The sequence below is a fragment of the Colossoma macropomum genome, unplaced genomic scaffold (genome assembly GCF_904425465.1).
Source record: "Colossoma macropomum unplaced genomic scaffold, Colossoma_macropomum, whole genome shotgun sequence".
NCBI classification, from domain to species: Eukaryota; Metazoa; Chordata; class Actinopteri; order Characiformes; family Serrasalmidae; genus Colossoma; species Colossoma macropomum.
Window position 1 is genome coordinate 6299476 of NW_023494793.1, and position 21474 is coordinate 6320949.

The 21474-nt window shown below is 39.0% G+C and overlaps 1 protein-coding gene across 2 annotated transcripts; it reads right to left on the reverse strand.

Moving 5' to 3' along the window:
* Positions 1-757: 757 nt before the first annotated feature.
* Positions 758-20778, reverse strand: rnf122 (ring finger protein 122). 2 transcript variants are annotated; one of them, XM_036578293.1, is made up of 6 exons: positions 20322-20778; positions 7678-7834; positions 3299-3344; positions 3057-3098; positions 1995-2074; positions 758-1660 (listed from the first exon to the last, which is right to left on the reverse strand). In XM_036578293.1, exons 1-6 carry the CDS (start codon positions 20344-20346, stop codon positions 1546-1548), a joined length of 465 nt encoding a protein of 154 aa, XP_036434186.1. In that variant the 5' UTR covers positions 20347-20778; the 3' UTR covers positions 758-1545. The 2 variants fall into 2 exon arrangements, with proteins under 2 accessions (XP_036434186.1, XP_036434184.1); XM_036578291.1 differs by having other exon boundaries at positions 1995-2077.
* Between the last annotated feature and the right edge of the window lie 696 nt (positions 20779-21474).

Sequence of the window (21474 nt, forward strand, 5' to 3'; positions counted from 1 at the left end):
GTTCCATTCGCTTTTATTAAAAGAAAAGTATGTTTTTTCCTTCTCCTCTAAAGTCATCATTTTGGAGATACAAGGTTTTGTTCCGACAGCATTATACTTAAAGGGGAACTCCACTGATTTTGCAAAATTACTCAGTCATTCAATGGTTTAGATGTAAAGAAAATCATTCAGAGTGGTTCGGTGTGAAATAAGCCTCTCTAGAGAAATATATTGACTCAGAATTGTTAACCATTATAGTACTGGGAACCAGATGTCTGACACATTTAATGGCTCTAAAAGCTACATCCCATTAAGTTATTACATAAAATGGTTATGAATGCATTGCCTGATACCTGAGACATTGTTTTGGTATAGTTCTAAAGTTTTTCACCTAAAACTTATTTTTAATATAAACTATTACTCCACGGGTTTAGCACTATTTTACCATATAAAACCTTATAAGACACATGTAAGCTCACTGGTCATTTTGGATAGCAGATAAAATTGTGATATTTGTAGTGTAGACATACGGACGTCTGGTTCCTAGTACTACAATGGTGAACAATTTTGACTTGCAAATTTCTCTAGAAAGGCGCATTTCACACTAAACCACTCTGAATGATTTTGTTTACATCTAAACCATTGAACGATGAAGTAATTTTGCAAAATCGGCGGAGTTCCCCTTTAATATCTCTCTTGACTTGAAGACTTGAAGGTGGTCTCTGACTTTTGCACAGTACTGTTGCTGTGGCTAATTTAACCCCTTAACATCCCAGGCTTATTACATATAAAGGCTTATTATTCAGCTTATGATACAGGAATTTCAATGCAAACTGGTTAAGCTATTCAGAGCTTATAATAGTGTGTAATAAACTGGAACTATTGCTAACTGTAGCTGGAATACTTGTCACAATAAAACCATATCTGATCTATCCTAACAGTGGGACCTTTCAGACATATACAAATACATATCATTTGAAATTTATAACTCACCACAAATGGAATGGAATTCTTCCTAATGTCCTGTAAAGCTTGTCCACCTACAGGCAGTAACTACAAAAGAACACCTTTGAGGGCGGCGCAGAGACAGATCAGTTAGAAAAAAAACAACACAAACACGCAACACGCACAACATTGTGTAGGACCCCACAGGGCAAAGTGCACTGAGCTGTGGTTAATTCAATGGCAGTGTCCACACTGAGCAGGGGTCCGCTCAGTGACAGTGTCCAGACTGGGTTTTGGAATGCTCTGGAAGCTGCTCATCTTCCGCTGGCCCTGTTTCTTCCCTCGGTGCTTGGACCCCTAGTGGAGATCACAGCGGTCAGAGTTCCAGTCTCAGTCTCACAGTCTGAGTTCGAGACTTGGTCAGTGCTGGTCAAAGTCCAGCAGGTCACAGTCAAATCTACTGGTAAAAGTAAACTGGAGTCAGAGTTCAGATGTGAGAGTGTGTTAAAGAAAGGAGCAGAAGGACTGGGCAGGAGCCGCTTCTGTGCTCCGAGGGTCTCTTCATAGAGAGATACTGCCCACCCCATGTGTGCCTCCAGTTCTGTCCAATTCTAGAAGGTTCTAGACCAGCTCGTCCAGCAGAGTGCCTATACTTTGGTGCTGTTCAGTGGCTCCGGACAGTGCCTTGTTGCACATGGGGCACACACACCGCACCTCCAGCCACTTCACCACACACCTGAAAATACACACACACAGAGAATGCATGCAGATATGTCACTGTCCAAAGAAAGATCAGCTAGATCAGAGAAAACACGACAATATGCAGGACAGGGTAACGTTACTCCACTCCAGGGTTAAGAGACAGTTAGAGAAAGGAAGCTTTGATTTTGACTGTAATAAAGCTTATGTGACCTTAAGTGACCTTTTCAGACCTTTTAGGCAAAGTTAAATTTAAAGTATCTTCAGCTGACGTCAGCGGATAGTGCAGGTGAATAGGGACGCAAATGTTCAGGTGTGGAGCTGTGGTCAGTTCAGACAAAGGCCCAACAAGCATCTATAGTGTGACTCACCTCCTGTGGAAGGCATGTTGGCATGGCAACACGCCCAGTTCATCCTTCACCTTGAAGTCCTCCAGGCACACGGCACATGTCTGCTGTGGAGAGAGACAAACGGACATGGATACGGAGAGAGAATCATATGGGCACACAAGGACACACACGGACACAAACACAAAAACACAAAAATCAGATCTGGTCCTGATTTCGTGACAGACAAGAGAAACCTTCCATGTTAAAGCACTTTTACTGGCCTACATAAACACAGTAAAATAAGTATTATATAGAAAATAATGTATAAAAAAGAATACATTTAAATACATGCACCAAACAGCCACTTCATTAAGTACACCTACCTTGTATCTATTGCCCATTTTATCAGTTCCACTTACCTTATAGATGCACTTTGTAATTCCACAATTACAGACTGTAGTCCATCTGTTTCTCTGCATACTTTGTTTGCCCCCTTTTACCCTGTTCTTCAGTGGTCAGGACCCCCACAGAGCAGGTACTATTTGGGTGGTGGATCATTCTTGGTAAGACTGACGTGGTGGTGGTGTGTTAGAGTGTATTGCACTGGTGTGAGTGGAGTCCATGGGGGTCCTGACACTGAAGAACAGGGTAAAAGGGGGCTAACAAAGTATGCAGAGAAACAGATGGACTAGTCTGTAATTGGAGAACTACAAAGTGCTCTTATATGGTAAGTGGAGCTGATAAAATGAACAAAGAACACAGATACAAGGACGTATACTTAATGAAGTGGCAGATCAGTGTTTTCATTGATGCATGAAAACCTAGTATCTCTTTTTTTGCATAATTTAAAAAGTCCAGTTTTATATATATATATATATATATATACACACATACACATACATATATGTGTATGTACAGACACACATATATACATAATACATAATCATATTTATGCTTTTATACTTTATACTGATGTTATTTATTTATCTCTAACCACACTTGTGTATTACTGAAAACAGTGATTCCAAATATTGAAACACTTCTAAATAGCAGTGAATGATATCTGTCTCCTAATCTACTATATCGTATCTGCATCTTCTTTACCCCATGAAGATTCAACTTCTTAGTGTCTCCCTTCAGGACGACCTGAAAGACAGGACATTTTGTAAGCTCTCATGTGAACCAAGAGTACAAGTCTTACTTTCTACTCTTTTAATCTTTAGGCCTATCATTTCAAAATTCAGCATAACATTCATTTAGCCAACAGAGTCATTTATAAATACAACATGATTGCAAAAATACTGTGTTTTCTTTTTCATACATCACCTCTAAGGCGAATATCGTACCTCTTTATATCCAAACCGCTCACTTTGGGCTTGGTGCCTCAATTTACTGATGGAGACAAAAAGGAAAAAAGAAACTGATCACTAAATAAGCACTGTGATGGTAACTATATGTAAAGAAACAGATACTTATAATTGGGTTGTACTAAATGGGAAATTCCACCGATTTTCCAAAATATGTGCATAACTAAAGACATTGTTAAGACGTAAAAAGAGTCATTCAGAGTGGTCCGATGTGAAACGCTCTGCTCTAGGGAAACTTAAAGAGTCACAGTTTTCCAAATGGTGTTGATAGGAACCAGGTGTCCTAAAGGTTTAACGCCTCTATAAGCTACCTTGCAGAAAGACAATACATGAAACAGTTAAGGATATGCTGCCTGATGTCTGAGACATTGTTTCAAAATAGTTTTGAGCTAAAATTCTGGCCAAAAAGGTATTTTTAAAACTCCATTCATGGTAGAGAGGTACGTGCAGGTTGCTGTACGGCAAAATAGTACTCAAAGAAAACTTATTTGTCAGATTTATAACTATTTTACCATCATCAACATTACATACAAAAACTAAACACTCATGTAGGTTGACTGCTAGTTTTGGACAGTACATAAAATGCCTATATTTGCATTGCAGACATCACAACCTGGTTCCAATCACCACCACTGAAGTTTCTCAACAATGAACTGTTCATATCAAACCACTCTGAATGACTTTTTAACATCTCATCTCAACTGAATTATGTAGAAATTTAGAAAGTCAGGTGGTATACCCCTTTAAATATAACACTGTGCATTAAAGTACTACCATATACATACTGTGTTCTCCACCAAAATACATCTTTAAAAATCTGGCAAGGGACCACCTGCCCTGTTTGTTCTCATACACTGAGTTACAACAACGTGCAATGTGCGCTATCACCACCAGATGTCGCTAGAGCTCCTGAGAAACATTCACAAAAAAGATGAGCTGTAGCAAACAGACTGAGGGATTCTGATTAGGAACTGAATTGAAGCAGTAAACCGGAGTGTTACAGCATGAGTCACTGACACAAACTGACATGAGTCACACTTAAAGTAAAGTACAGAGTAGACTGAAGTGTTGGTGGGATCAACTTGACTTATGATTCACTGATTTTCTGTGTCGTTTAATAGCCAAAAGCCACCAGTCTCAGCGTGAAATCTCGAGTGTGTCTGGCATGCTGATTCTCCAATCAAGAGGAGACCTCATTTAAATATGACTTCATTTACATCTCTCAGTGGTTTTGCAGGCAATCACTCAAAAATGCAACCAAAAATTGAAATTCAGTAAAATACGGCACTTCTTACACTGTGTGATTCAAAAGTCAAGAGGTTTTTTAAGTCGAGATCTCATCAGTCACATTACAGCGTTCACTGAGATCAAGTGCTCAAGATTCAGGCCTGTCATTACAAACCAAACAGAGTACACGAGGATTTGAGAAGAACTAGTGAATAATCATCGCATATGCCTCTAATGATAGGCTAAAGATGACAGATAAAGGTTTATGCAGGTTATGTACGGTAGCAGTTGAATGTTTGGGTAACCTATTTACAAAGATGTGCCCCCCCCCATTCCAATAACAAATATGGAATGATGAAGTGACCAAAATCATTTAAAACTAATCCAAAAAGAAGCCCCTGTTTATCTTAATGAAGCTGTTCACACTTTTCTCATTTCAAAAAATATATTTTAAATATAGAACTTGAAAATGAATGGAAACAAATACATTCATATGAATCAACTTCACTACTTATTATAGCTGTCAAACAATAAAACAATTAATTGTGATCAAACGCATTTGTTTTATTAGCAAATTTTTTTTTTCACAACAAAAAGCAGTGCGTTTAGTTATAACTATATGAGTAGACAAAATAAGCTTCATCAGAATGTATTTAGTACTTTTTATAATTCATTACCATGAATTTCATAATGTGAATGCAGGTTTCACATAATTCTTAACATAAAAAGTGTGATTTTCACAGAATGACTACATTTTCCAAGTGCCATCAGCGACATCCAGTGAGAGCAGCAGTGGCTGCATGTTCCAACCAATGAGTATATATATCCTATATAACACATTTAGAGTGAGTGATTCCAACTCCTCTGTGATTTTAGCTTCTCACTCTCATTCATACAGCTTGTGGATTCTTGCTACAGTGGAGGCTCTCCAGAGGAACTGGAGCTCCACCTTTTTGTTGCTTTTATTAGTTTGCTGCTCATTGAGTGTGATTACCTGCACCCAATAATCCAATCATAATCGAATTTCTGCAGTTATCTGATTATTCAAATGGTCATGTAAACAGCACACTGATTTCTTAGATCAGAGTAAGGTCTAGAAATCTGATTAAGAAATCTGATAAAGAGAGCTCTATTTTAGCTCAGAACACAGTACTGGAAATAAGCATAGAGCACTTAACACGGCAACTGCAAGATGGCAACAAAACACTTCTAGAGCAATAAATTGAGTTTATTGGCTGGTTGCAAAGCAGAAATCTGACTCATGTAGACAAGGAGTTTCCCCATTATCTAATTACCCAAGTGCATATACACATGTTGATCAGATTACTCAGGAAATCAGATTTTTCTGCAGCTATCAGATTATTGCGTACATGTAAACGCATTCACTGATTTATCCATAGGTTTCCTGTGAGCACTGTCCAGTGCAGTCTGCTGAAGCACACGCTACATACGGTCTGAAGGGTGAAACTATGAAAATGCATTAAGTTTGACAGCCTTACTCTTTTCATATAGAGCATGGAAACATTTCAAGCATTTAAGCATTTTAGATCAAACTTTCTTTAAGATTTTGAAGAACACATTTAATGAGATGGGTGGAAGAATTTGACTTGTGTTTTATGTGCTGGGAGTGTGAAGAACTGCTGATCACTCAGTCAAAGATTGGTATGACGTTTGGGAGTGTGTCTGAAGGCAATGATGCGTGCAGAGAGCTGTGTTCCCTGCTAAAGTGAGTGGAGGTGGGGCTGGCTTTGGAGGCCAGTGACATTCTACATTCCTCCAAAATGAGACAAGAGAAAGAGACAGGGAGAGAAACAACTCCATTCTCCATTTCTCTCATAAATATCAGGATTCATCTTACGCCATCTTAGGCTCGAACTCAGGCCCTTCTTGTTGTGAGGTGACAGTGCTACCCACTGTGCCACCATGCTGCCCACAATATAATACAATAAAATGCTATACTAAAAAGCAATAAGAGGACCATGCAATAATGATTTTGCCACAGTTAAGGGGTGTTGTTAAGCAGCGTAAGGCCTCAACAACATATTATCTATACAGCCTAAATACAATGTGATGAAAAACTAATTTTGTACACAGGTCAATGAGTAATTTACTGTTAATAATAGGTACACTAAACAATTGACCTTCTGCAAACTTCTGCCAAGTCCTGCCTCCCACAGTTACTGTTGCTACGTCCATCAAACTTTCAGCTCAGACTACGTGGTAGCACTGTAGCACTTATGCTAGCAAACTAAAAAGTTCAGTAGCGCAAAGGAAATCTCTAACCACACAGAGAAGAACATTTGAAATAAAAATAAACTAGGTTTACAAAATGTTCAGTGCAGACACACGTGTCTGAGAACTGACAAAGTATGAATGTCGCCCAATTTAAAGTGAGCAAAAAAGGATTCTGGAAACCATGTTCACATTAATCAAACCAGGAGAATCGTTTAGCTACTTGACACTAAAGCATCATGTTTTCACCTCTAACAATGAGGAGGTTCTAGCAACGGAAGCTACAATTTCAGATGAGCTGATGCTAAAGCTAACACTGGAGCTAGTCAGAGCAATGTTGGATGTTGAGGAGGACTTTTTGACGTAACTTTTTCAGCTGCAAGAATTAAATAATAAAAACAAACATCCTCCAGATGACGACGATGGCACATCAGGCAATATGCGACACCTTCCATGATTTCTTAGCCCATCATTTCAATTGATATGTGCAGTCTTATATACAATGGCCTAAAACATGACCCAGCCAATCAGATTTTAGAACCAAAACCATCTGTTTAAGATGAGAATGGAACAGAATGGAACTTAAGGGGACAAAAAAACTGTTACTGGGTCGTGCCATTGCTATTACATCAACACACAACGTACATTATGTATGTGCACAGGTGTTCTGGAGTCTATCGAGGCAAAGAACAATACAAAAGGACAGCAGACTAAAATAGCCTCACATTTGCTCCAATGGTGCTGAGCTGGGGTGGAAATGACCTGGGTCACTCTGCGCCTACTGATGTGAGTGTGGCAACTTCCTGTCCCTTATCGCCTCATTTCCTGCCCACTGTGCTTTTCACACCATTGTGTTTTCAGCTCATCAGTAAGCTTCTGTTTTGTGGTGTGTAGTTTACCTTATGAAGTAGCAACAGAATATGAGGCTGAGCACAAAGACGAAGATGCCTGTGCCGAAGATGACCATGTAGATGTTGAGTGGCAGGTCTTGGAAGGTGACAGGCGGCATAGTGCAGGTCCTATTGGAGTAGATCAGTCCCAAACCGCAGAAGCACCCTACATAGTGACAAACACAGTGTTTAAAATAAATATATAAATAATATATATATATATATATATATATATATATACATATATATACAGATTAGTAGTAGTCCATCAGCAAAGAAGTTTGCTTCTTTAGTTTTGTGCTGGAGCTGCAAAGCTAATGCAGCTAACAAGGAAGGAAATACATGACGAAAGGGTTAAACAAAGTCAGAGTGGTTTGGTGTGAAATGCTCTGATCTAGAAAAACTTGCCCAGTCACAGTGGTGGTGATAGGAACCAGACGTCTAAAAAGTTTAATGCCTCTGAAAGGTCACTCACAGAAAGTTATAATACAATATGGTTACGATCAGTTGTCTGATGTCCGAGACGTTATTTAACAATAGTTTAGAGAAAAGATTTTGGCCTAAAATGTTTTTTTTTTTTTTCAGAATTATTACTATTTTACCATTATTAACATATAAAAACTCAGAAGACACATGTACTTCACCAGTCATTTTGGACAGTTAATAAAACAGTGGCCATCAGGATTCCTATCACTACGACAGTAAAGAAATCTGAGCCTGTACGTTTCTCAAAAATTAACCACTTCACATCAAAACCCTCTCAATGATGCTGTTTACATTTCAATGAGGTAATTATGCAGAAATTCCTACACATTGGTGGAATTTCCCTTTAACCCCTCAACAAGCCATGTGGGCCAAAGTTTTATACACTCCTATAACCTAAGAACAGCTTCATTCGTTTGCAGTCCCTGTAGTTACTGAATAATAAGCCTTAGTATGACATAAACCTGGACTGCTAAGGGGTAAAGTTGTCACTAGATGACATACTTTTTTTATAAAAGTGGACAAAAGTATGGACAAAATTCAAGTTTCCTTACTTATGTATGGCTGCTAATATTGGGCCTCATTCACCAACCATTCTTAAGAAGAAATTTCTTCTTCAAACCCACTTACGCAGTTTTCACGAACACTCTGACATTTAGCAGTGTTTTCTTATTTGGGGTTTGTTCTCAGGTCAGAACAGGATCTACACACACTCAAGAGCACAAAGGTGTGAACAGTTCTGCAGTTTGAGAACACGTCATAAATGTGACATAGACTTTTTCTTAGGGTCTTTTCCAAGAACACATTTAAAAATAAACTTAAAAAAGATATTTTGTGAATGAGGCCCAATGCTTTTTTTTGGCGGGGAGGCAACATATTTCTGGCCATTTTTATAGAGTTTGGAACAGTTAAGAAAGAGCAAAACAATCATGACTGCAGCAGTTCATAGACTGAGTGGTGTGTTAAACTACGTAGCAATAATAGTGAAGCCCCAATTTTGTCTGTACTTTGAGCATTTTAGGACTGTTTTTGTCCATGTTTTTACAGACGATGAGAAGCAAGTACACTGACTGCAATGTAAAACAAATTGCTCAACTGCTTGAGTGATATAAGTGGTTTCAGATTCCAGCTGGGTTGTCCGCAGAACTATGATGGGCTCAGTGGTGGCTCAAACTCAAGCGAAATGACTCATGACCCAATTAAATTTATGGTTGGGGCGCTTTAATATGGGCCTCATGGGTTTAGGACTGATCTTACTGGACCTTCCCCTCTGGAACTGAAATTAAGAAAAAGGGTCCCTGATAGAAAAGCCAACACAAACCAGCACTGCTGATCAACAGCAAAACCTGTGTTGTGTTTTGGATGCTGGTATACTGGTCAACCAGCATGACCATGCTGGGGTGCCCAGCTAAACCAGCACTAGACCAGCATAAACCAGCATAGATCATTTTTTTTCAGTAGGGGTGACGTTAGAAATGTGCATTGTGACTAATTCTGATAATCAAGTGTGCATAGTAAGAGTTCATACACAGATATACGGTTAATCAGAGGTTTAAAAAAAAACAATGCAACGAACAGACTTTGGCCGGAAATCATTTTGGGCTGAAGGTTTGCCATTTTAGGTGACTGCACTATAAAATATAGCAGTACAGCTGAGGATAATCAGTAGCTAACCGAGGTTGCCTCTTCAGATGAGCTAATGGGCTAACACAGCTAACCAAGCTAACCAGGGTCATGTTGGGTGTTGATGAGGATTCATTGTCTTATTTGCTCCTCAGTGGACGATGTGCTATCATGTTGTCAGAGAAATATACTTTCATTGCATTACCTGGCTAACATCAGCTGGAGTTGCTAACCTAGTTAGCTGTGAAGCTGTGCTAACTCTGCTTTCTCAGTCATGTCCTTTTCAACATGCTCGGTTAATATTTAAGTATCGCTAGCATACAATTAGTGTACAATTTCCATTTTGTGACAAATATGTGTCTCGGTGTAAAAGTCTTACCGGTTAGCTTTCTTCACTCTGAGGTGAAAAGTTAGCCGCCATGGTAGCTGGTGTTACACATACAGAGTAGGACACCATAGAGGACAAATTTAATCTCACTGTAAACACAATGCGCTGTTTTAAGCAAAAAGATGAGTTACGGAATCCGAAGTGACTGATGGCGGACGATACTGGGGGTCGCCCGTCATTCTAGCGGTATTAATGTCAATGTAAACAAAAATGTCATTATTGAAAAAATGCTTTCTTTTAAATCCAAACAAGTCTTGGACATTAATCTACACATATATTTCTCCTGAAGAAATTAATTTGGGTGAGTAAAGTGCTTGCATTTATCTTAAGTTAGCCTAGATTGCCCTTACATAATGCATCTTTACATTAATTCATTTTAAAAGGTGTCCTAGTTTATTAATTTCCAAAAAAAATCCAGAATATTTTGGAATTGATAACAGGGAATACTTACAATACATCCCTAGTAAAGTTTTCAGTACAAAATTATAAATAATGTTCGAAACGTTGTATCATTATGTACATTTTAAACCAGGCATGTTAAACTTGGGACCTTCCGGGCCAAAGTGCCGCGAAGATTAGCGATTATGCTCATCTAACGCTCTGAATTCAGATCATAAAGTCCTTGCTAATTAGCTGATGAGCTGAATCAGGTGTGTTTAATGAGGCTGAAGTCTGCAGTGTTTTGGCCCGCGAGGAATGGAGCCTGACACGTGTTGGTAAACTCGTGTATCAGAGATACAGTTTAGTCTCTTTTGAGGGGCTCCGATTTACTGTCTTTTAATCCATGATTAAAATTCGGCACCTGAACCCGTCCTATCAGACTAAAGTAGGTGGGGCTTATGGACCAACTCATGCTCAAAAGACTGGGATTTTTCTTCAGTTATATTTTAATTGTGCTTTTATGCTGATATTTCAGAATTTTCTTTTGGGGGGGATAACGATGAAGGTTTTATACATGGTGGTTTTATCCATGCTGTTTATAGTTCAGCTGCACCGTTTTATAAGATCACTGTTTTGCACAAGGACATTATTTTGCAATGTTTTGAAATAACTTTTCTTAGCCAAATCAATCTGTACAGAATTAAATGTAAAATGTAAAATGTAAAATGTAAAAATAAAAAAAAAAATACATACTTAATTTAGTATGAAAAAATGTTTTAAACCTGAAAATGAGCATCGTTGCACTCTTAAAAAATAATGAAAAATAAAGTGCAAGTCCTTAAAGCTAAGCTATCTCCAGAAAATTCAACTGCTGATATCCTGGGTCAACAAGCAGGTGTTCTGTGACTCATGACTGATGAATAATCAGCTCGTCACTCTCGAGAGCAGATGCTGAACTCGCCTTTGAGACAATCATCAGTCCAGCTGCAGATATTTATCAAGCAGCAATAGCACAAGGAATATGATGCACTACATCACCAAAAACGACCAAAACAGTTTTCTGCTCAGTGAACAGGTGCAGTCAAAAGCTTCAGAGTTTAGATACACCTGATTAAACGTATGCTTTTCATAATCTTAACGCTATTTTGTCTAAAGGCCTTTGATTAAATGCTTAAAAATGTGCAAATTTAAATAGCAAAATTATACCTATGTATGAATTAATTTCCAGAACTATTTTTTAAAGAAGTAAATGAAGGTAAAGAAAGTAAATTAGCTTTCACTTGGTTTGTATAGTTTTCACTTGGTTGTGAGCTTTTATTTGGCTGTTAGCTTTTGTTTGGTTGTTAGCTTTTGCTTGGTTATTAACTTTTGCTTTGTTGTTAACTTTTACCTGGTTGTTAGCTTTCGTTTGGTTGCTAGCTTTTGCTTGGTTATTAGCTTTCGCTTTGTTGTTAGCTTTTATTTGGTTATTAGCTTTCGCTTTGTTGTTAGCTTTTATTTGGTTGTTAGCTTTCGTTTGGTTGCTAGCTTTCGTTTGGTTGCTAGCTTTTGCTTGCTTATTAGCTTTCGCTTTGTTGTTAGCTTTTATTTGGTTGTTAGCTTTTACTTGGTTGTTAGCTTTCGTTTGGTTGCTAGCTTTTGCTTGGTTATTAGCTTTTGCTTTGTTGTCAGCTTTTACTTGGTTGTTGGCTTTCGCTTGGTTGTTGGCTTTTAGCTGGTTGTTAGCTTTCGTTTGGTTGCTAGCTTTTGCTTGGTAAGCATCTCTGACTTGAGAACAGAGAGACCGTAGGGAAACAACCAACATTAGCCTTGTGATTGGTGAAAATTATTGTTTGTACACATGACTGAAGGTTAGGACTACACAGTTTACATTGATTTTGGCAAATACACTGCATATTTAATGGGCATTGGTAAGTTATTCAGAGGACATACTTTGTACATGTATATTGTGTGCACAAAAAAGCAATATCAACCTACTTAGAGAGAAAACATGTATTTGCTTTTTCTTGGGCCTTTAAATATTAGCATCAGTTTCAGAAAAGATGAAGTGGTATTACTATGGAATCGATTGTATTATAACATCCCAAAGTCCATGCAGCTGAATTGGCACCTTCAGATGAGCCCATCACAATGGCACCGATGGGGTGTTACACCTCCATTAAATTGTAATTAAACTAATACAGATTTTGTTGATTATGTTTGCCCCTCAATAATAAACAAGTCGTGAGAAGGCTGTAGGCTTCAGCTTGGCCTGTGTGAGCGTGGCTCTTCCTGATCTGTGGTGGGACACTGTGCTCTTTTGTAACACATCTGTGATCATCTGGCAGGGAGCCAGGCCTGACTTCCCTCTCCATACAAAGCAACAGAAATACACAGATATCCTCCACACTCTCCTACACAACACACACCACGACACACACATTCACACAAACAGACACAAGCTTCGTTCCAAAAGCGTGACTGCGGTCTAGGTGGGCTGCATTTCTAGGCCACTAGTTACTGAAAGCTGTTCCAATCTGATTGATCCAGCTGGGAAACGCAGCCTACATTCTGACAGCTTTTGAGGACGCTCCCTAAGTATCCTTCCTGGTCTTTTGTCAGCCCATTTCATGCTCATGTCATGCCCATATCAAGAACTCTGAATCGAAGCTGTTTTCTGTAAGGAACAGTGTGAAATTGTCGTGTTGAGCCCTGTGGTGAACAAAACAGCTCCAAAGCCAATATGTCTTCTATACATTTTTCCTCTGAGTGTCCCGGGATCCTCTGACTCATCAAGCTGTTTAGCAGTCAAAACACGAATAATGCTACATGCATGCTACAAGCCCGCTAACGCTCCTGAAAGTTAGGACCAATCTCATTTCACTTACCCCCCTACCACTTAGCCCTTAGCCCTACGTTTTACACGTTCACTCTTAGGGGTAGGGTGTCCTGATTTTTGTCGAGGCAGAGGGGTAGGGCAAAGTGTTAGGGTTACATGGCCCTCAAAAAGAAACCCACAAATGTGAGTATTTTCTCCATTAAAAATTACAATAAACATTGTATTATCTTAGTTTAATGTCGTTTCAATGTTTTATGGTCCTTTTCTTTATAACACGCATAAAAAATCGCTAGTAGTATGCTGATGTCTTGGTAGCTAGCTAGCTAACTTTCCCATTCCACCTTAAATGGTGCAGCAGGTACATTCTGGTGCCTCAGGCTTCAGAACCACTGCACCATTTAAGGCGGAATGGGAAAATTCAAACAAGAAGCTGGCGAATAGCTGACTTCAGCTTCATATCACTGAAGAATCAGAGGTGGGTGATATGATGTTGTAAATGTAACTAAAGTCCAGCAGTGAGGAGCTGAACTTTACCCTCCTTTGCTATCACTGCAGACTGGCAGGGTCACCTACAGAGCAGTGCTAGTAGCCTGTTAATGGAGTAATGTTCTTTATTTGAGGGTCCCATTTGGTAGGGGACGATTTCAACCCCTTGTAACTCAGTGTTAAGGGGCAAAGGTGACACTCAAAAACAAGGGGTAGGGGTAAAAACAAGAAATGGGACTGTTTCATAGTCTATTATTAATTTTCAACACCATTATATACCAACACCAGCCACTCAAAATATACTCTACTTCTGTCAAACTCTACTAAACTGGGCAAAGCTATTTCAGTGAGGTTGAAGTCAACTTAGTACACATACAGCAATGTTGAGATCTGGACTCTGGGGTGGTCAGTCCATTGTTCTGAGAACACCAGCAGCTTTTGTTTGATGTGTCCGTCTCCTTTTCTCAGTGAGGTCTTCTTGACAGCTACACATCCTTTCAGACCCACAGTGCTGAGTTGTCTTCTCACAGTGGAAGGATGGACAGAAACACCTGTGGATGTTTTCAAATCTGAAGCAGCTTAATTTTCTCCTCTCTCTCAAAGATGAGAAGTGCTTTTTTGGTGATCAACCAGGTATTTTGTGGAGCTCCATTTTTCCTGGAATTTTAAAATTATTTTTTGAACTCCAGTTTCCGAAACTCCTGAATTTTCTCTTTTTTTCCTTTGACTTTCTTCTCTTCATGCAAGTGGATTATCATATATGTAATCTCCTCTGAAATATCTCCTAAAAAATGAATAACATGTACTTAATGGCTTTTTTTGACTTAAATAAATTAAATTAAATTAATAAAATGAATAAATGGTCTGTGACCTTTATGCAGGAATGTATCTGTAGATATATATATGCAGTGTTTCCTCTAGGATTTTTTTCAGCTGCGGTGGCAGGCGAGACACCCCCGCCCCTCGGACCAGGTCAAGAACAATCTCTTCCAAATAGCTTCAATATCTTTAGCTTCATTCCTTTACTGTCCAGCCACTGAAGATCAGCCAAGGCCTTCGAATGGAGAATATTCGGATCCCGAAGATGGGTACCCCCCAGGACAGACGTCAACGAGGGCGCCCCCAAAACACATGGAGACGAACATTCATCAGACCAGATGGTACTAAAAACACCATATGGGATGATGCCAAAACCCTCGCCAGAGAACGGAAACACTGGAGAAATCTTGCTGCCCGATATGCTACATAGCATCGGAGGATCTAAGTCTAAGTAAGTTAGAAAGCAAGCGTTTCAATGCCCATCGCACCAGTCTGCATTCTGGTACATCTCTATACGTGTGATATGACAAGAAAAAAATGACTCAGCACTGCTAAAAGTAAATAATAACGGTACTGCTAAAAAAAACAAAAAAAAACAAAAAAAAACATTTTGTTACCCAAAGTTTACATTTTCAGTTGTTTTTTTCCATCCAGCAAAGTATCAGAATATCGCCTCTAATGAATTCATTGGCTTTAGGGAGCTTCCACTGCTGACTCAGGAGTTATATTTTGCACATACTGCTCGTACTGTGTTCATAAAAAAGCACTGACCAATAGAAGGGGATGCTCTGGAGCAGCCACACAAGACCCTGAGGTCACTATGCCCAATGTCAAGCGTCAATAGGGGCTTTGACTGTGGAGCAGTGGAACTGGAGTGATGAAGCTCCATTTGATACCATGAGCTGGAGTGGCTTTTATGATCCAAGACTAATCATCCAACATCAGTACCTGCCCGCAATCAAACCCTCACAGCAATGTTCCAACATCTCCTTAAGCCTTCCCAGAAGAGTAGAGGCTGTTACTGCAGCAAAGAGGGACGAATGCAAAAGCAGAAACGCTGGTTAAGCAGTGTTTACAGTCAGTTTACAGACACACACAAGCAGTGACAGACGCTGGGAACACGCCTTACGTGGGTCTGTTCAGAGAAAATTCAATAAACAGCCATTTTTATTCCTATTTATTTCATTTGGTCTTCATTCTCTGCACCTCTCCAGCACTTTAAAGACACTTGCACCAGCAGGACAACAAAACTATTGTCACTTAACATCAATTTCACACAGAGGGAGTCGCTTCCACGGCTGGACTAACTGGACTCCCTGCTCAGAGAATCAATATGAGAAAAAACTGGCGTGATGTTGGCCTCACTCCATTCTTTCACATGTGTTTGTCCACTACGGCTAATGTACTAAAATTGAGGTTGTGGGCCTCCGTCGGGGAGCCAGAGCTCTACAACAATAGAAGCTTTCAAATAACAGTGTGCCAACTGCAGTACGCATTAGATATGTCTTTCCAGATGTTTTCAGCAAGTCCTGATTTGGCTCGATTGTTTTTTTTTTCTTTCCAAAAAGCTGGAACTATAAACAGACACAACTCTAAATGCCATTAATGTTCCCATTATGACATTTTCTTAATTTTAAAAAAAATATCCACCAAAGGTGTTTCAAAAAATAATGAAGCCCTATTTTGTCCAAAAAGTAAAAAACACACCTTTAAAAAACAACTAAGTATTCAGACCTTAGATATTTACAGAGATTATGTTATAATCCGTTTAAACCCCTGGCATTAATAGTAATAAGCTAAATATACACAAAATCATAATTTGTAGGGTACTTTCTACAGGGAGCTATCTGTCCCAGACCCTAACCTCTAAATTTTAAATTGTGAAAATAATACTTATATTTTTTTCTAATGTTGTGTGATTAAAGATCTTTTACATTTGCTTTTAAAGTGAAACTGAAAGATTTAAATTTAGCAGGAGTAATTTTTAATTAAAAAAAAAAAGTTTTTTTTTGTTTTTAATGTATTTTAGAGCAGGTGACTCTAAAGTGAGACTGCATCCATGTCCCTCACAGCCATAAGGTGAGTAGTTAGATCCCATTGTTTTGAAAAAAAAATGTATCAAAGTCTGAAAATCAATGTGAATCATTCATTTTCACTACCGAAACAATACCGAAACCACTTTAAAATAAGACTGCCCTTACAAAGAGTTCCTGAATGGTTTAAAATGAGTTTATTAATAGTTATTTACTAATATTTATTAATTACCTTAAAATCATTAATAAGCATTTGCAACACAGAAATAAAAAGGGCGACAGTGACCTGTTTGCCTAGTAGTGAACTCACATTCATTCATACAGTTAAACCTCAGATTTTACTTTGTCTTCTTCATCAGTCAGCATTAAACCTGTCAGCTTCATCAAATATTCATATTCATCAGACATAACAGCTCAATTTAGCTCTTTTTATTAATGTGTTATAAATGCTTATGCGTGATTAATGATGTGTTTATGACCTAACTAATAACCATAAACAAACTATTTTAAATCATTCATAAACACTTCATCAAATACTCATATTTACCAGATATACCAGCTCAATTTTGCTCTTTTTATTAATGTGTTATAACTGCTTATGAATGATTAGTGAAGTGTTTATGACCTAACTAATAACCATAAACGAACTATTTTTAAACCATTTATAAACAAACACTTATAAAGGTTGTCTTATTTTAAAGTACCAGTGTTTTAACGAAAAATATTGTGATTTTATGTGTGAACAGCTGTTCAAAGCTGCGTTTGCTAGTCATGTACTGATGTTTTTGAGTTTTTGAGCTAATATCGTCACTACCGAAACATTTCATTCTTTAATAAAGAAAAAGGTTCTCTACAGAACCATGAACACTCAAAGAACCCTCTGCATGATTAAAGGGTTCTTGAGATTAATGAAGAATGTCGTTTGTTGTATTTAATAACTGTTATTTTAATCTAACATTTGAAAGTCAATGCATGCGATTGGCCACTTGCATCATTATAATCCTTATAGCCACTGTTGAACAGGGTTCACTATCCAGCAGTTTTATCCAGAATCACTGCTGCTGTAGGTAGGTTCTCCTGGGCTGGTGAACAGTCACGACTACAGTGTAGTTTTTTTCATGTTGAGCGTGTGTGTGGTACACGCCCATGAACGGGGCTCATTCTGCAGGCCTGCTGACCTATATAACCAGGCGCTCCGACATGTTGCCAAGACAACGTAGTGTGCAGTGGGGAAAAAGATGGGTGCTTCCTGTTCTTAGGACAGCGTTCATATCTAAGCAGAGCATCGTCGGTGCCTAGAGTCACTTGGCCTCGGAGTCGTTAGAGAGCTAAATATGTCTGGAGGAAATGAGAGGCAGGGAGATGATGACGATCACAGTAAATGCTCAGTAAGACCTCAGGTCCACACAGTTGGATTTGGGCTAGTTTTAGAAATGGTAGGAGAAATCAAGTGAAGTCATTTCCAACAGTTACTGCCTGCCCAGTTCCTTGCTGTGGGACTTTGAGAGGTGAAAAGGGCCTAAGTGCATTGTAGAACTCCCTTCACACACTGGAACCAAATCCATCTAGAAAATGTAGATGGTGTAGATACTGAACTCTAAAGACTACTTTGTTTTAGATCTAATGAGTCAGTGGGCTGGAATGCAGTTCACCAGATCTCAGAGCTTTTCCCGTTCTTAAAACAGCAGGGCAAGAAGGAAAATGTGCATTTGTGCTCTTTTTCAGCGCAACACATGAAATATTCAGACCCCAAGAGAAAGCGTCTCATCAGTACTTGCAATAGCAATATGGAATGACCTATAAATATAGAAGAAGAAGCCTGCAGACATGAGTCACAGTATGAATGTAAAGAAATCATGGGTACGGCAGTTTGTTGGGTCTGTGCGAGAAATCATACATACAATTTATGTCCAAAAGTTGGTAGACACCTGATCATCCAGCGTTTCTTCTGAAATCAAGGGTATTAATAAGAAGTTTGTCCTCCTTTGCTGCAGCAACAGCCTCTGCTCTTCTGGAAAGCTTTCGATAGAAGATATTGCAACATTGCTGTGTGGATTTGATTGTGTTCAGCCACAAGAGCATTACTGAGGTCAGGTACTGATGTTGGATGAGTAGTTCTGGATCACTCTTTAAATCACTCACTAAATGGAGCTCCATCACTCCAGAGTACACAGTTGCTCCACAGCCCAATGCGGTGGGGCTTTATACCCCTTTAGCCGACGATTGCCACTGGGCATAGTGACTTTAGGCTCATGTGTGGCTGCTCCAGTGTGTCCCATTGTATGGGTAATACTTTTTTGCACAACTGAACGCCGGTTCCAGCAATGGCCGGACCTAAAAGTAACTGAATTCACTAATTAGAATGGGCGTCTACAAACTTCTGGACACATTGTGCATGTATTTTATGCATTGCTTTTAACTTGAAACAATCTGTGACTCGCAGACTGATGAATCAGTCGCCACTTTTAACATCTCAGATACCATCACCCATCGAGGGGTGGGCAATATGATGATATTTTATCATTATCATGATAAATTATGTCACAATATGCTTCTCTGAGCATGTGTGGATATTGTCAGTACTTAAAGAACACTGATCAACTACATTCCATTACAAGGTGAGCTTAATTGGGCCTGTTTAATAGGATTTAGTGCACTGCAGTTTTTAAAAGCACTGAAAAGTCACTATAGTTATAGCTTTATTATTATTATTATCATTATCATTATTATTATCATCATTATCGTCATTATTATTATTATTATTATTATTATTATAGTACTTTTGTGTAGCACTGCAGGTTCTCATTTTAAATCTCAGAAATAGTGAATATCGTGATACATATCGCGTATCGCAGTATTGAAGTATTGTGATATAATATTCTTGCCGTATCGCCCACCCCTACACCCATCTGATCTGAGTCATGATGATCACTTTGGGATACAGAGTATTCAAAGTGCTCATGAGCAGGAGTGAGCTACACTTTTAAAAAAGATGGTTCTTCAAGGGTTCTTTAATAAAAAAAAATGGTTCTGTATAGAACCATAAACACTCAAAGAACCCTTTGCATGATTGAATGGTTCTTTGCATGGTGAAATGATTCCTCAGATCGATGGGGAGTGTTCTATATAGAACCTTTTTGAAAAGGGTTCTATATAGTACCAAAAAGGGTTCTTCTTTTGTTACAGGCTTGACATCGTAACAGTAGCAGAACCCCTTTCAAAAACGTTCTATAAAGAAACATCTACAGCACTCTGAACCCTTTCATGATGCAAAGAACCCTTTAATCATGCAAAGGGTTCTTTGAGCGTTCATGGTTCTACATAGAACCATTTTCTTTACTAAATAACCCTTAAAGAACCATCTTTTTTAAGGGTGCAGTACTAGAAAAGTGACAAAGACCACAGCTGATCCTACTGGACCACCATGGACCACTCGAACAGCTGAAACAGTGACAAAACTGATAACAGAACCAAAACAAAAAGCTCCAAGCCCACCAGTGAGGTCAAACTGCAGGTAAGTGGGGGCTGATTCATCTGAAAGCCCCCTGCTAAGAACATAAAGAAGCTGAAAATGCGATGCGAGATGAATGTTATTATGAGATCTTCATGCAGCTCAGCTTACCGTTACACCACTGAAACGGGAGCATCAATTCACTCGTTTGCTCTCCCTGCTGGAAGAAGAGAAAGAAAGAAAGAAGAAGGCTTTGTTTACATCCAGAGAGCCGATGCCCTTCGCCTTCCAACCGCGCTGACCACCAAGCTGGACCACTGCGAGGAGTCTGCACCCATTCTGGACGATATGACCGAGACCCCAACACAAGGAGAAGAGGAAGGAAAAGTCATCACAGTCCAGACCCTTTATCAGACTGACTCCAAGGACTCGAAGTTGGGCTCACAGCATCCAGCTATGGCTGACATATCTAAGAAAACATCCGCTGAAGGAAAAAAAAGCCCAAAGCCAAATAAGAGCCTCTAATTCAGACGCTCGGTTTCGTGTTCGGACAAACAGTCGAGCTCTTTCATAGCTTTTCAATGCAGGCCTATGGAGCGCACTCAGTCATCGCTGGCATCCATTGAGATCTGAATCAGATCAGCGACAAACCCCGCCCTCTTTTAATGATGAGCGTGCGAGTGGGCCAATGAGCGTCGCCGAGCATCACTCGGCTCCGCCAATCGGATTCACGCATGAGGACACAAACAAGAAGTAGCTACTGTGTGCGGGTTGTTGGATTAGGCCAGTGTTCAGTTCAGAAGTTCAGTTCACCAGCAACTTTTATCGTTTTATCTTCACTAAAATCCCTACTTTTAATCTCGTGATGGGTTTATTAATTAGCTGATAAGTTTAATTACGTGTTATAGAGTAGGGAACAAACATATATATATATATATATATACGGTTTCCAAGAGCAGGTCTGGGAAAACACTGCTAACTTTCTGAATACATATTCAAAGACTGAAAAGTTGGGCCAAATAAACAAGTCTTTATAAAACTTTTAAATGTTAAGTTTTTTCCAGTTATACTGAGCACAGTGGGCTGTGGTTGTACTTGACGGAGCCCTAATCACGGGCATATGAGTCAAGTATGTTGTCATTTTATTAGTCATAACACAGTTTGGCTTACAAAATGGTTGCTCAATGTATTGTGCTAACGTAAGTTATGAAATCACAGTTTTACTCGTGCCCCAAAGCTGTGATTTCAATCTTCAAATGCATATATGGTACTGAATTACAAAATGGCGTCTTTTTGAAACTACATTGTACAAATGTTAAAGCAC